Genomic DNA, 17,764 nt, shown 5'->3' on the forward strand with positions numbered 1-17,764 from the left:
CTCTAAATCACATTAGGATACATCCTGGAGAGCCCACACATCATTTTAATCTTGCACAATGGTCCTCAACCTTGTTTGCACATTAGAAACACTGGAAAATGTTTTAAAATGCCTGTGCTATGGACACATTAAAATCAGAATCTCTGTGGGGCAGGGAGAGAAAGATCCAATTATTAGTAGTTTTTAAAACTCCCCAGATAGGCCAGGCACGGTGGTTCATGCCTGTAATCCCAGCACTTTGGGAGGTCGAAGTGGGCAGATTACCTGAGGTCAGGAGTTCGAGACCAGCCTGGCCAACATGGCGAAACTCCGTCTCTACTAAAAATACAAAAATTGGCTGGGTGTGGTGGCAGGTGCCTGTAATTCCAGCTACTCAGGAGGCTGAGACAGGAGAATTGCTTGAACCTGGGAAGCAGAGGTTGCAGTGATCCGAGATCGTACCACTGTACTCCAGCCTGGGTAACAAAGAGTAAAACTCTGTCTCAAGAAAACAAAAACAAAAACAAGACAAAACTCCTCAGGTAATTCCAGTGTGCAGCCAAGGGGTAAAAAGATCCAAACAGGCAGACTTTATATCATCTCTTGAGGGTCATTTATTTTAGAGTGGTGGTCCTCAGAATGTAGTCCCAGATCAGTAGCATCAGCACATGCAGGAAGTTGTTATAAATGCATATTCTTGAGCCCCACCCCAGACATACTTAATTAGAAATTCTGGGGGTGAGGCCCAGCGATTGTTCACAAGTCCTTCATGTGATTCTGATCACACTAAAGTTTGAAAACCACTGACCTAGTGCAGTAGAAAAGGATTTTTAAAGGGCCAAATAAAAATTTAAGGGTCATGTCATGTTATAAAATTAGATATATATGATTTGAGCAAAAGTAAAATCTATTTAGATATATTTTAATAACATTGTAAATGTAAACACAGTGAATGTTCTAAATAGTTTTGTCTCAGAGTTTGGTACACATACAATCTGCATTAGAATCACCTAGTTAAAATGTATGCATCCTGGATATCCATCGCAAATTTTGAATCATAATCTCTGTGTTGGGGCCCAAAATCTGCATTTTTTACAAGTTGCTCAGGTGAGTTTAACATTTGGGAACCATCCATCTAAATGAATAATGTCATATATAAGAATGTTTCATAGGCCTCATTGCAATATATGGTTTAGTTACTTATCCATATCAGCTGAAATTTCTGCAATGATTCAGTTGATTTGTTTGTAGAGTTAGTGACAGTTGTTAAGTATTCTATCAAAACCTTGTCTTATAAGAGCTGTGCTATGGACTAAGTATGGCCATAGAATGTTCAATTTTAGAATTACTAACAAAGGATAAATACCATTTTAATACAAATGAGATTTGTGTTCCATTATAAATAGTCTGATTTTATATTTGCTGGCTTAAACTTTGTAAAAAGATCATCTTTCTTACATTAAGATGCTCCTTATACTAGTTGGTAAAGGTAAAAACATCTTATTAGTAATAAATAGAAAATGTACCAATTACTACCAGCACATCAGGAATGTAATAAAAAGGAATTAATGCTTTATAGACAGCTCTATAATCACTCCTTGCAGAACTGCATTTTACAAATACATCATTTGAACAGTCCCTGGGTTAGAATCAAAAACAGAATCAGGGTCTATATTAGCAAAATTAGGTAATGAAGTATTGTTTTCAGCCTGCTTATCATATCTCTTCAAAATTATTTCTCTAATTTTCATTTTGGAGGTAGATACAGCCAATTATGAAGAATGTTCAGCAAAATTTGTTAAAAGTTTGGTTATACTAACAATGTCACAAAATATTTTTGCTTAGAAACCTCATCAATACAAATGGACATTTTAATTTGTAGTGATTGGGTACTGTGCTTATAGCTACTACTAATCAAAATGCTCAGTGTTGACATCTACAGGTCATTGCTATTTTCAAAACCAAAGAATCATGAATCTAGTACCAGTAATTTAAGTATGATATTCAAATGACTTTCACATATAACCATTAATTTAAACAAATAAATAGCTGGTTCCCTAATCACTATAGTTAAGCAACTATAATTTGCATTATTTTTGTGGAAAATTCTATTACTTTGTATGAAATTGCATACATGGTAATTTAACATAATATATGATAATAATACTACCTACACTAGTTCACAATTATCGAATGTTTCCTATGTGCCAGGTACTGTTTCCTGTGCTTTACATGAACTTTTTAAGTTAATCTTCAGAAAATCTTATGAGATAGGTTTAACAGATAAAGCAACTAAGGCACAGAATGGTTAAAAAGTGTGCCCAAGTCGCACAGTAAGTGGCAAAACTGGAATTTCCCTTCAGAGCCTTTGGTCTTAACCACTATGAATATTAAAATATCATGCTATTTAAAATAAACGCTTAATTCTTAATCTTGCATAGACTTTGTTTTGGATTTTATAAGACTGTAAATGTCCAACTAGTAAGTTTTTCCCAAATGTTTTTTTCTTTTCCTAGGAAACCACTTCTTCATTTTATTGTGCTATGTGTGGCTGGGGTTGTTGTTCATGCACAAGAACAAGGTAAGAAAATTACCTTTTAATTTATTTGCTTACTTAAAAATTCTACTTCCAGACAGCAAAAGTACATAACTTTTAACTCATCATAGCCTTAAATTCAACATTAAACAATAACAAAAATTCCACCCAGTACCATGAGAATGTATGGTTAAAAAAACCAATTTTGGGGGGAAATATGACCTTTAAGAAATTACTCATATCTTCTGTCTGTGAAATTGCTTACATTTTTAAGCAAACTCTATAAAAGAGAAGTTTTGTACAATAAAAAGGCTTTGCTTGTGACTTCATTTTAAGTGGGAGTTCTTGGGGGTGGCAAACTGTGACTGCATTACCTTTGCACTTCTTGATACAACAAAAGCATATAATAAATGTTCCGTCTAGATTTGCATAATTAAGAAACAAAATGGAATTTGCATAGTAGTAGGCTTAGGATTCTATTTAATTCAAATGGGGAGGTTTAGAAAATAAACCTAAACCTGTTTTGTTTGTGCCTGCTAGTTAATTATTCTGGTAGTATGATGATAGAGTTTCAGGAGTATGTATATCCTAATTCATTCATTTAAACATGATTGAAGCATCTTGTATTTCCTGTGTAATATCCTATTGCCAATGATTGAAAATGTAAATAAGATAATGTCTCTAGCACCAAAGTGAAAAAAATGCCTTTGTCAAAGGTGAAAAACATACTAAAGTCAAAGAGAAAAATCCTAGAACTATGCTGGAGAAAGTAAGAAAAATACAAGTAAACAAATTAGAATGAAATATGTGCAAGGTAGAGAGAAGCCAAAAAGGCAGAGTTGTATTCTGGTTGACCAAATTGACAAGTAGATACAGATAAATATTCTTTCAACTATTACATAGATGAATTAAAATATTTCTTAGGAGACATTTTCTAAATCTCTTTTATGGGAAATGATTAAATTAAGCCACATGTCACATGTAACTTCATGAAAAACTATTACTGACCAAGGCATTTAGGTTACTTCATTTTGCTTGAAGTAGTCATGAAGAGGAGAAAAACTCTCTCTTTTAATTTATTGGTATTATCACTGTTACTGTTTCTGAGAACTTACTATGAACTATTAGTCACTGTGCTAGTAGAATATACATTTTCTTCAACACTGCCTCATCGCAGGGTTTTGTAATTATGGCCATGGTAGGACAGCTGAAACTAAGATTAAGGAGAATAGGTAACCACCTCCAAGTAACAGCCTAATGAATGGTAGAACCAAGATTTGAGCTCCTATTTTGACCGCAAAGTCTACAAATTCCTTAAAATTGAGACTCCTAGAGCCACAGAGAAGATAAGGAAGACAAGAATACAATTATTAATTAAATGTATATTTTGTATCATGTCCTTTGTTGGTACTTTACATATATTATTCTAATCACTATAATGAACCTACATAGTACATGTTATAGATGAAGAAACTGAGACTCAAAGAAGTGGCTCACCTATAGCTTAGATTTGAATCTAGGTCTGTCAATCTCTGAAGACAAAACTCTTTCTCTTAAACATCCTCTAGCTTCACATTTGCCAGCCACTGGCATTACGAGTTTAATAATTTACCAAATATATTATTATCAAAATATTAGAAACCCATGCAAAGAAAGATACAGGGAAAATTAAATATTTATGAATAGATTTTTAAAAAATCTAGAACCAACAAAAGTAGCAAATGAAAGAAACAATATACTTCTTTCACCCTTAATATCTCATTTACGGAATGTAAAATATGTTCTTTTATTTCAGGGCAAGCATCATAATTTTCAGTCTTATAGACCTAAAATTTTATTGCCAGTTCTTAACAAAAAGAAAAGTCCTTTAGAAAACCTCTCAGACTTTAGAAAATTGAATATTTTTGAGCACAGGAAAGAAATGGAAATAGTATACTATCAGAAACTTAGAAACACTTTTTTCCTAAAAGAAATTTTGTGATTAAATTGGCATGATGCAATTTGTAACACCTAATCAGGAGATTGGAAAACCATTATCAGAAAAATTGTGTTTTTATATGATCACAGATATTATTTATATTCATATTGCTGAATATGTTTGAGTGAGAGATATTCTAAGTTAGACTTATCAGAAATAAATATTTGTGTGCTTATGAGATTTTTCAAAACTTAAAAAAGTATATCAAAGAATTACAAGTACTGTACAAAGTTTAAAGGCCAAATTGTATGACAAAACATATAACAAAAAGTAGTGTCCCTTCCCCTTACCTACTCCTGCTATTCTCTGCCCAAACTCTTTTAGCACCTTCTTTTGGTTTTAACATCTATATTTAATACTATAATGTTTAAATATTATATTGACTTCCTATTATTAATGATGAGGATTTAACATTTCTATACTATTTTCTGTGTCTTCTTTTCCTCCTTCTATTCTCTCAATATAGTTTTATCCAATTTTTGGTTAAATTAATATTCACAATGCAGCTTATTATGACCATGTGCATATTTTTTTAATCACTGAGCCATGTACGTTTATATTTTTTCTTGTAAATATTACAAGATTGCCTCCTTTTCTGTTTGCTTTATGTTCTATGTCACTATCACTAAATCTCAGATATTTTGAAATATATTTTCCCCAAAAACACACAAAATACTCCAGAAATTTGATTTTTTCTGAGAGATATTCCTTCTGCATGCTAAAATTCTGCTCTGCTGTGGACCAGTAGTTCTCTAAGCTTCCAGTAGAGCTGATATCTGTGTTACATGGAGTTCTTGGAACTCTTATTTCATTTTTCATAGTCTATTTCCTTATTTGGGTGCAGCATATCCTCCAGTTGCATCCTGAGAATATGCACTTGGGTGGTGCATTTTTAAGAACATTCCATTTCTGAGAATGTGTTTATTCTCAGTCTTATACTTAGAGGTAGTTCAGGTGAGTATAAAATTTTAGGCTGTAAATATTATTCCCTCAGAATTTGAAAGATTTTCATCTTTTGCCTTTTTTATCTGGCTTGCAGACTTTTAAAATCTTATGTTATATTAATTCTTGATCCTTTATAAATGACCTTTTAATTTCCCTTTTAATCCGTTAAGATCATCTATTTATCTTTGATGTTTTGGAATGTTACAATAATCTTTCTTGATACAGGTCTTTTTACAACTCATTGTGCTAGGCACTTAGTAGGCCTTTTCAGGGTGGAAGCATCCTTAATTTTCTGGGAATTTTCCTGTATTATGTTTTTCTTACTGATATATATATTTCCTCTTTCTTAAATATCTTTTAAATATTAAGTCTTCAGTGTTGGGCTCTTTATTTTCTTATTTTTAGATCCTATTTTCCGTCTTTGTTTTATGTACTACTTTATATGAGATTTTTCATCACTTACTATTCCAAACATTTTGTTTAATTTCTTATTTCTTCTGTGTTTAAATTTTTAAGGGTTTTTTTCCGCTGAGACTAGTCCTTTTTTTTTTTTTAAGCATCCTGTTCTTATTTCTTTGATGCAATGTCTACTCTTATCGCTGTAAGAATAAGAATGATGATTTTTTCAACTTTTCTTCTGCTCTCTGCATTGTCTTTGTTCTAGATTTTTGTATTGGTCTGTCTTTTATGTTGGAGAAGTTATTTATAAGTATGCAGCATTTATGTTATCATTTAAAAGTAAGACACTGGCCAGGTATGGGGCTCATGCCTGTAACCCCAGCACTTTGGGAGGCTGAGGTGGGCACATTATCTGAGGTCAGGAGTTTTAGACCAACCTGGCCAACATGGCGAAACCCCATCTCTACTAAAAAACACAAAAAAAATTAGCTGGATGTGGTGATATATGCCTGTAATCCCAGGTACTTAGGAGGCTAAGGCAGAAGAATTACTTGAGCCCAGGAGACGGAGGTTGCAGGGCACTGAGTTCGTGCCAGTGCACTCCAGCCTGGCTGACAGAGTGAGACTCTGTCTCAAAAAAATTTAAAAAAAGAAGAAGAAATAGAAAAAAAAGTAAGACACTAAAAATATGCTTAACAACTGTTTGCATGGGTAGGCTAGTTAACTGAGATGTTTCACATAGAGGATGACTAAGTAGAAATCTGTCTGACTATTTTGTTAGGCTACACATGTCTGAGGCTGCAGAACTTCTCTAGAGAAGAATCCTCCAATATCTTACTTGTAGAATATAATCCTGGTTGCCACTGTTATTAGAGTTAAGTGATATAAAGAGGTTCTTGGGTTGGCGCGGGGAGGATTGTCTCACAATTTTGTATGTCAATTTTAGCCAAATTCTTTCTCAATATGGTGCTTCCCTTCCATTTTCCTGTATGATTGATTCAATGTTTCTATGTCATTAACCTTTGGTCTCCTTTAGTCCGGAAGCTTCTTATACAAACTTTCAATCCTCCACCCTCACATATCCCCAACCCCCAATTTGAAGTCTCATTGCTGAATTCATTGATTTGGTACCTTCAATTCTTGAGCCTTTTCAGGATTTTGCAATATGAATCAGCCTGCCTGTCATTAGCATTTGCCTCTGTAAGCCCTTAGGTTCAGATTTTTCAGTTCTGGTAATTTCTTCATGTGCTTTTCATTTTCCAAAAATTTGTTGATATATTTTGTCTGCTGTTGTTTCTTCTACTCATTAACTTTGTCCCTGTAGTTTTAAACCACATTTCCTTATTCTCATTTGAGTAAGATTTTAAGAATGAGAAGAAATAAGCATCTATGTGATTTGTCATGGTTTCAGTAAATTCCCTTAAATTTTAACACAGCTAAGAAAAAACATTTTAAGTACCTTATTAATAGATGTAAATTGTAAGTTTTCTTTGTCCAAGTTTTAGGTGTAATCTAATGAATAAATGATTCTATCTCAAGAAAAATTAATTTTGTAAGCCTGAGTTTTCTGAGGATTTGACAGATATAGATACCTTTTCTTACCTGATATGTGTATTTTCATTATTACTTTGTCTGTGTTGGTGGGCCGGCTGCCAGTGAGATGCTGGCATAGCTACAACACTTCTCTGCAATGACTTGCACCATGCATAATGTGTAACTAATTCTTAACATGCACATCTTTCTCAGGTTCACGATCCCTAGGTGCAAAAACCACATGTGTAAATATCTCCGTGTAGAATACTCATCTCGAGGAAGAATTTCCCATAGAAATTAATCTGAAATGTGTTTATTGTTAACAGAAGCAGTTCATTGTAGCTGCAGTAACTTCAAGTCCTTTCTGCACAAACACTTGTATGGGCACTTAGCCGAAACTTTTATACATAGCTTAGAGCTTCATTTCTCATTTTATAAATAAACTTGAATTTATCTCTTTATACAGAATAGACGTGCTATTTAAACTAAGAATAGTTTTAAGAAACAATTGCCACCTTTAACATAGCCAGTGTGATGATGGTATTTAAGCACAGGTGTTCCAGAGCCAGCATCTTGGAGGTCTGGTCCAGCTTCAACCATTTATTATCTAACTGACCTTGAGCAGGTTTCTTAAATACTCTGAGCCTCTTTTTTAACAACGCTAAAGTGAAGAAAATAATAATACTTACTACACAAGGCTGTTGTGTGGATAAAACAACACATGTAAAGTGTTTAGCTTTGTGCCTGTTACATAAGGATACAATAACTTTGAGTAGAAGAAGGGGAAAACTCCAGATCCTTTTTTTCCCCATATCCTCATAATATTTGAAAAAATAAAATAAAGCGGTTTATTTTAAACAATTTCCTTTAGTTCCTTAACTCAGTGAACTGGAGCTGGGAAGCTGTGTTTGAGTCTTGATTCTGACATTGACTATTTAGCTGAGACTATAAAAAATAATACAAAGCGGATATTGGGCAATTGTCTAGTTAGTTTGTTTAGTTTACTAGTTTAGTCAGTTTGAGTAAATTGGCAAGAAAAAGAAAAGTATGTTGATGCCTGTATAATTGTTCTCATTTGCAAATTTGGTGACTTTATTTTAAACAATCATATTTGTTCTTTCCTACAAACTGGAAAGAATATAGCTTTGGGGACTTAACTGATCAAGACATATGAAAATTTAAAACAGTGAGAATTCATTAAATTTAAGTGCTATGTTATATTAATTCAGTGATTTAATAGTTAAGAGTTAGCTCTGTAACTTGTTATAATTTATAAAGTGATACATTACTCCTTTTTATCTAAAAATTGATAACTTTAAGTATTTTAAACTACCAATTACTAAGAAATGTAAAAATCTCCCCATTTTGAGGGAGTAAACATAATTATACAATTCTTCTTCTTCCAATTATTTGTGATAGAGTATCGCTGAATATTCACACATATAATGGTTCTTTGGTTCTCTGTACTTGTAAAACGAGTATAACCATTGGATCTCCCATATCTATTTCTTTAGGCATATACTATATTCCCCCCACAGAGTCAATTGATACAGTCACTGAGTTTAGAGTCAAAGACTTGGTTATGAGTCATAGTTTTATCCTCTACTAAGACTTAATTTCTCCTTTCTCCCTCCCTCTTTCTCCATCCCTCTTTCTCAATCTACTTCTTCTCTCTCCTCCCTCTCCCTCCCCCTTTCTCCTTCTCCCTCATCTTTCTTTTATTCTAACTTGCGATAACAATATCAGTGCTGCTTACTCTACAAGTTTCAAATGAAAGACCATAAAGTTTGGGCTGTCTGTGTCTACATAGTATGTAAGCTTAGAAGACTGATTTCATTAGCATACTAAGAGAGGATCTATTTCTCATTAGTGTTTAACGAAACAACAAACAAAAATTGTGCTGATGCCTTAAAGGGGAGGTAACGTCTTGAACTGAGCCTTGTAGGATGAATAAAGATTGGAATGGAGGGATATACTTAGCAGGACTCTGACAGGATGAGATTAAAAAAAAACAAAACAGATAAGCTTTGTTATGGCAAGAAATTCAAGGAAGAGTAAATACAGAGAGTGGAGAATGCTGTGAAATGGGCAGATATATCATTGAAGAAAAAAATGAGTAAGGGGTATGTCTTAATCTGTTCTCATGCTGCTGATAAAGACATACTCAAGACTGGGCAATTTACAAAAGAAAGAGGTTTAATGGACTTACAGTTCCACATGGCTGGGGAGGCCTCACAATTATGGTGGAAGGCCAGGAGGAGCAAGTCACATCTTACCTCGATGGCAGCAGGCAAAGAGAGAGCGTGTGCAGGGAAACTCCCCCTTATAAAACCATTAGATCTAGTGAAACCCATTCACTATTGCAAGGAAAACATGGGAAAGACCTGCTCCCATGATTCAGTCACCTCCCACCAGGTCCCCCCCACAACATGTGGGAATTCGGGATGAGATTTGGGTGAGGACACAGCCAAACCATATCGGGCTAGTATAAAGTTAGAGAGCTGTCCCCAAGACCACCCTTACTTCTGACACTAGCTTCAAGTTAAGGGGTCCCCAAGACTACTCTGAGCCTCAGTGATACTTTAGAAGGACTCACAGAACTTACCGAATTTGTTATACTCAGAGAATTCACTGAAGCGTTATATTCACAGTTAAGAATACAGATTAAAATCAGTACAAGGACACAGATTAAAATCAATATATTCACAGTTAAGGATACAGATTAAAATCAATACCTGGGTTTAGAGCATCCCAACAAGAAAGAACAGTAAGTACAAATGCCATGAGTTTAAAATTAGTTGGGTGGATTTCAGAATGAAGGAAAATACTAGTTTGGCTGGAGCAAAGTTAGGTAAGATAAAATGATAGGAGATGTGATCAGAGAGATAAGAAGAGAATAAATGGCATAGGTGTCTTATACCTTGGAAAGCCATTGGAGGATTTTGGTCAGAAGATTGGCATAATCTACTTTACAATATGAAAAGATTATTCTGCTTGCTTGTGTGGTTGTGAAACTCTTCACTGAGAGAAGCACTCAAGTAAGAAAAATGAGGTTTGGGGAAAATACATTGAAGTGGAAATGCTTTTGGAATATCTGATTTCTATTGGATAAATTCAATAGACAATTGGATATGCAAGCCTAGAAGAGAGGTTTGTGAGTCAGCATATGTGGTTGTTGTAGCCATGGTTTGGATGAAGTCATTAGGCTTGGTATTTACAGCAAAAAGAACAAGGCGTTGTCTTGGTGACACCACCATTTATTTTACACTTCAGAAGCAAATAAAGGAAGGAGATACTGTCAGTTCTGCTGTTAGGTAACACATGCCTTTCCTAAATTTCACCATGATAAGAAATTGGCTTTAGATGACTGCCTGCGTGCAAATTCTGCCTCTGCACTCCCTAACTGGGTAAGCTTGGGCAGATAATTTAACTTTTCTATGACTTTCTTTTCCTAACTCTCACATGGAGATAACAACAGTGCCTACTCATACAGTCGTTGTGTGAATTATGTGACTTAAAATATTAAATTTCTTAGAATAGTGCTTGGTACAAGGAAATTTAGTAAATGCTGCTATAATTCTTACTTTTTAAAAATGTAAAGTACCTAATATAGTGCTGGGTTGATCATTAATATTCTTTAAATGGTAACTGATTTTCCAAGTGACATGAACTGGATTGATTTTTTTATATAGGGCCACTCACAAAACAAGCAATTTACTTCAGACAACTTAGTTATTTCTTGTTAACATTGGTACGAAATACCTAAATTCAACCCCAAATTGTAATTTGGTGATATCTAAGTCCAGGTATAAATTAAATGTTAAAGAGTCTGACCTCTGAGTGAAAGCCTTTCTTCTTCTTCTCTCCCCCACCCCCATTTTTTTTGTCTCCAGTTCTCCCCAGCTCCACTCATATGTGCCTTCGACCCTTAAGTGTTCTTTAGTCTCTCTTCTCTTATCATCTTGCTCAAACGCATTTGCTAAGTGTATTCATACTCAGGTATGAAAGCTTAAAATTAGGATGACAATTTGATAATTTCACTTCAGGTACCAATTTTGGTGGCTATTTAGAGAGTATTCCTCACTGAGATTTCTGTGGGGTAAAAGTAATACTGCCATGATTAATTAGTGAGGTTTGCCAAGGAATATGTGGAGTGGTGTGGGGAATATAATAGCTGAGAGGTCGTGTGGTGGAGCAGTCAAGAGACTTTAAAGCCATATTGATTGGGCTCAAATGCATCTCAACCATTTATCAGCTGTGTGACCAAGTTATTTAATCTCTCTGTGCTTCAGAGATTTTTCATTTGTGAAATGGGTGCAGACTTTAAGTATAAACTTGAAACCAAGAGATATTATCTTCCCACTTTTGTTCTTGGATATCATACAGAAGAAAAAAATGAATGAAATAATAAACTTAAAAATCACTTTCAGCAAAACTAGGGGAATAATATAATCTGCAAACCCCCAAAACCCCCAAAACCCCCCAAACCCCCCAAAAACCCCTCTGCTCAGAAAAGCAGAGCCCATATGGAATAAGGTCAATAGTGAGACTTCAGAAAGCACCAGCAAAACCAGACTTCCTGAAGGTGAGAAGCACACCCCAAAATATACCTTTAGCACATGTACACAAGTGCTACAGGGTCTGGGGAAGGCAGAAGCTGCCAAGGGGAAAGTATAATAAAGAAGCACAGATAATAGCTAAAAAGGATCAGTGGGGACAGATCTCAGAAAATGCAAAAATCTGCTAACTGAGATGAAGGATTCATTCTGAAGCATATACCAATATGAGGGCATATGGAGGAAGGAGAATGAAGGGTTGTACATAGAGCTGACTGCAGAAGTCCTCCTGGACTAGATTTGGTTTAGAGAAGAAGGTGGGGCTAGAAGCCATTTGAATGAAACTGGTAGTACCAGAGCAGAGCTTTTGGGTTTTGAGACTTGGAAGTCACAGCCCATCATCTTCTTCTGCCAGCATCTTGCTATAAGTTGCTGGGCTAGGAATTAATGAGTAAAAGGAGTTGGCACAGCACAAGTAGAAATATACAATAAGGAAACATGTAAGGAAAAGCAGCAAAAATGAGAATGTACACACAAAAAATGTTGCTGTTAAACCAACAAATATTCTGACCAAATATGCCCCCCTTATCACCTATACAGAGAAAGATACTAAGGCAGAAATGAAAGAACTCAGGGAAAAGTAAAAGAAGGCAAGATATTAAAACAATATGAATTGTGAGCTTGTAGAAGTCAGTAAAGAAGTCATAGAAAAATTACCTCATAAATCTAGATGAAATTGGAAGGAGCACAAAGGGAAGTTATACTTTCAAGGAAACAGTAAAGAAACATAAGAAAATCAAACAAACAAAAATAAATTTAAAGAACATAATAAAAAGGATTACAGAGAAATGATACATATAGAAGACAACAATGATTGAACATACTCATAATAGGAATTTTTAAAGAAGAAAACCAAAACCATGAAATAGAACCAATATTCAAGGATACAATTCACTAAAAGTTTGCTGAAGTAAATTTAAAAAAGACTTGAATCTATGCAATGAATGGGCATACTGAGCACCTGAAAACATTTATCAAGAATGGTCAATATGGAGCCATATTCTAATAAAATTACTGCATTTCAAAGATAAAGAACAACTCTTTCAAGAATGTTGGTAAAAATACGGAGTCACTTATAAGGAGAAAAATATTTAGCTGACTTCAGATTTAGAAGGACCACCTGAGAACCATGGAACTACAGCTGCAAGATATTCAAGGAAATAAAGTATCATGAAATAATTTTATATCCCACGAAATTTAAGGTACAAGTCTACAAAAAATCAATTCTGAAAAGGAACAACACTCGGGAAATGTTCCCATAAACCCTTCTTGAGGAAACTAATAGAGGATAAACTTCAGCCAAAGAGAAGTGATTGGAGAAGCTACTACAAGAGTCCAGCTCTATTTGTCAAAAGAAAATGTGGGAAAAGGAAAAATATAAATGCCATACAAACTAATAATGTGGGAATGGTACAATTATAGAAAAATAGTAGGAGAAGAGAGTAAACATGTGGAGAGTAGATTAATTTTGCTGATTGCCGTATCTGAAGAAGCTAGGCATTAAATATTATATGGTTGGTAAATTAGATGAAAGAAATATAAGGATATTTAACAATGAAAAGATAAACACTAAGAAAGATACTCCTATTGACTAATATTAGAGGGTACGGGAAAGGGTTAAAGGGAGGAAAATAAAACATTGTTCAAAGGAAAGAAGTAATAGATATGTCTAATGAAAGGACTAGGGGCATCATATACATTTGAAATTTTAAAGGAAAGCCTTAGAATAAAAATACAAACCCTTCTAAATCTCAAAAGACATATACAAAGCAAAGTAAAGGAAACAAACTACATAGTGAAAGACTTCAAAAAATTAAAGTGGTAAAACATAAAATAATACAACAGATTAAACAAACCATCGTATTAGCAAATGTAGATAGATTTAGTTTATATATTCAAAGAAAAAATTCAGATTGGATAAAAAAACAAATACAAACCCTTTTTCTTTACCTAAAGCACAGCGTTTCAAAGTAGATGAAAACAAAAACAAAGGCAAAGGTGTATCAGACAAATGTAAACAAAAAGAAAGTCTATCGAGGGAAGCTTAGTCTTACCACCAGTTAAGGTAACGCCAAAAAAAAAAAAAAAAACCAATAAACTAGACATAGAAGTTCTTTTTGTAATTCTGAAAGGTGCAGTACTCAATAAATATGTGAACTGTATAATTATCTGTGCATAAAAACCATGACATCAATATTCATAAAGCAAAGACCACAAGAGAGAAAAGACCAAATAGACACACTACTGGTAAGAGACTTTACCTCTCAGTTGGTGGCAGATTAATTGTATAAAAATAAACAAGAATATAGAGGATATAAATTACATAAACAATGATGTACAACTGGTATGTATTAAATTTTGTGCCTTGAAACACCTTTCCAAGTACTTATGAAATGTTATTGAAAATTGATCACTCATGAGGCTAATTGAGTTTTAAAAAAGAAAGTGCTGATTGGACACCATTCTCTGATCATAATGCTATTAAGTTAGATTTTAATAACAAAAATAAGAAAACAAAAAGACCTTTCCAACTGAAAATATAAAACTTTTTTTCTTAAACCATTTGGGTCAAAGAGAAAATACAAATAAAAATACTTTCCAGAAAACAACAAAAATGCAAATGCTACATATCGAAATCTAGGAGATGCAGCTAAAGCAGCACTCAGGAAAACGTATAGCTTAAATGCTTTCATTATCAAGGAAGAAAAGAACAATAAAGAACTAATTACTCATCTTCAGAAATTAGAAAAAGAGTAAAATTAAACAAAATAAAATGGGAAGAGATAATAAAGATAAATGCTAAAGTTAATGATATAGAAAACAAACAAAAAAATAGTAGATAAACAAATCTGAAGGCTGTATAGATTTGAAATGACCAATAATGACACCGACTTAAGAATAAATAGAGCAAAATATTCAAAATTGGAAAAATGAGACAGAGGGCCACAGGCATAGGAAAACAAAAATAATTGTAAGAGATTATTAATTATGTGAATATTTCTGGGTAATACATATGAAAGCCTAGAGGAAATTTATTATTTCACAGAAAAAATGTAAATTTCTAAAATCGTCTCAAGATGCAGTTGAAAATTAGAATAAATCAATTAACATAGAAGAGATTAGGAAAGTGGATGAAGCGCTATCAGTGAAAGAGCCAACATTATCAATTTGGTTTAGAGGTGAGTTTTTGTAACTTTTTGGGGAAAAATGTAATTTCAAAGGTTACTGAAATTGTTTTAGGCTATAGAAAATAATGAAATTTCAGTATTATTGTCTGATAAAGATAAGACAATAAGTGAAAAACACTGACCAGTCAACTCATAAATATTGATGCAGTGATTCTACATAAAATTATTAGTCAATAATCCAGCGAGGTATCAAGAGAATACCGTAAAACTAATAAGATTTTATTTTAGGGATGCAATCATGGTTCAATAACAGGAAATTTATTCAGTAATAAGTGTTCAAACACATTTGATTTTTATAAAACAACTATTTGTCATGAAAGCTCCACTAAAAATAGAATTGGAGGAAACATACATATAAAGAAACATTGAAAACACATATATGCTTTTTAAAGTTTTCAAATAATACTCTTCCCGATAATATTTCTGTATAATAGGAACAGAAATTTGAAGCACTAGATGGCAGGGGTTCTTGATAAATGCAAGGGGAGATGTTTCTGGGGCAGCGTGCAGCCCTTGATATAACACATGTATGATTCTTTTTTATATATGTAGTTTATCTGGTATCTCAGAATTATAGCTTTCTGATACTTTATGATCATATATACTTTAAATTTAAGCATTGTGATTTCCACAGAAGCAGTGTTCCTTCCATAGTTTACTTCTCAGATTGAGCTAGGCATACCCTTAGAGTTAGGTAACCCTGGGTGACGATATCCAATGTCACAGACTAACATAGCTAGTTTCAGCACTGTAAAGTTTCACTGAAGATTGGGGATGAGTACAATTAGCTGATTTAGCTCCTAAGTAAGGTATATTGTATATTGAAACAACCAGACATATTATGGATTAAAGTTTAAATTTTGCATGAATTATGATGATAAAACATAAGAAGTCAAAGGTTTTTTTTTGGTGATTATATGGGGACTCTTTGAAATATTTCCCTAAATTCCTGGAGGTGCATATAATTCTACACTGGTGTTAGGAATATTTTGGTGGAAAAGTTTGAGACACTCTGTCTTACAATATCATAGATATAAATGTTTTTATCCTTTAAAACTGTCATGAAATTACAACTATTTTATTGATAAAATGATGGTTGTTCTAACCTTAAAACACTTGAGTGTTTTGCGAAGATCTCTGTTAGAAAACATTTAAATTGCATCGCTAGATTACACAGGAATGGCATTCAGTAATTTCATTGTTGTACACAGTTGTGAGATATGGGAACTGAGATTCTCCCTTATCTTTTGTTATTTGTAATAAGCATGCATTATCAAATATCTACTAATTTCCTACAAAAGGAAAAAGTAAGGTGATGCCAAATGTTCCTGGCTAATCTTCAAAAACTTTTATTTTTTTCACTTATCACAATTCTCTAACATTTCTGATTGGAGATGATTATATTTATGCAAAGATACAGATGGGAAATTTATAACCCAAAGAATAATAAAGATCATACAGCTGACTCTGCCATTCTGTATTTTAAAGACAGAATTCGTCATTCTTTATAAGTGATATTTAAATTTATATCACTCCAGAGGTGAATATGAGACCTGGTCAGATTGCTGTGGGGCAAATTCATTCATTCAGAAATTACAGGACTATTTGCAAGGCAGGTGCTGAAGAGATCTAATAATGAATCAGACAGATCCAGTTTTCCAGAAGCTTTTAATTGGGTAAAGGAGACAAACAATATACTATTGGTAATATTACAATGAATAATAAATCAGATGAATCCATAATTATATCAAATCCATATTATATAAAATGCATATTCAATAATAGATATTGAAAGAGTCTAAAAGTTGGATAAAAGTTACTCTGGAGGACTGGAAAAAAGTGGAAGAAAGAGAAGCTTGGAAGGAACAGAAAAAGCAGAGTGATTGCCAATAAAATGAATTTAAATTCTTTTATCCAGGAATTATCAAAGGACTTTGGTGACCAGAGTACTTTAAGTGTAGCACACACTTAAGATAGTAGGCATTGGGAAAGCTTCCATGCAACTTGTAAATTCCCAGAAGGTTAGAAGGAAAAACGGCCTGAAAAATTATACTTTAAGGGATCTTGTGAATCTGATTTATAAAATGCTTTCCAAATCACAATTATCTTTGGAAGTATGACTCCACTTTCACTTTAACATAGATGTCATTAAATTTTAAGTTCTAAATTAAAGAACCAAATGGCATCTGGGAATCTTTGAACATGTATATTCATTGAAGTAACAAATAAGAATCCTACTTAAATGGAAAACAAGAGAGCTAAACTAATTAAATTTTGGAGGCCAGGTGTGGTGGTTCACACCTGTAATCCCAGTGCTGTGGGAGGATTGCTTTAGCCTAGGAGTTCAAGACTATCCTGGGCAATAGAGCAAAACTCTGTCCTATGAAATATACAAAAATTAACCAGGTATGATGGCATGCCCTTGTAGTACCAGCTACTTGGGAGGCTAAGGTGGGAGGATCCCTTGAGCCCCGGAGTTCAAGGCTGCAGTGAGCTATAATCATGCTGCTGCACTCCAGCCTGAGTAACAGATGGAAACCCTGTCTCCAAAATAATAAATAAACTAATAATAAATAAGTTTTGGGTTTAG

At 33.7% G+C, this 17,764-nt stretch overlaps 1 protein-coding gene across 6 annotated transcripts in view; it reads left to right on the forward strand.

The window, feature by feature from the left end:
* The window catches only part of COL24A1 (collagen type XXIV alpha 1 chain), a 400,532-nt gene that overhangs the window by 7,575 nt on the left and 375,193 nt on the right, over nt 1-17,764 (forward strand). For all 6 annotated transcript variants that reach the window (XR_012418180.1, XM_015433402.4, XM_065519318.2 and 3 more), the window contains one exon: nt 2,496-2,560. Coding sequence is in view for 5 of the 6 variants with exons in the window: in XM_015433402.4 (XP_015288888.3) it covers nt 2,496-2,560 (65 nt within the window). In the remaining variant the exon portion in view is untranslated. The remainder of the gene's footprint in view (nt 1-2,495; nt 2,561-17,764) is intronic.

Source organism: Macaca fascicularis, chromosome 1 (assembly GCF_037993035.2).
Source record: "Macaca fascicularis isolate 582-1 chromosome 1, T2T-MFA8v1.1".
In the NCBI taxonomy this organism is placed as follows: domain Eukaryota; kingdom Metazoa; phylum Chordata; class Mammalia; order Primates; family Cercopithecidae; genus Macaca; species Macaca fascicularis.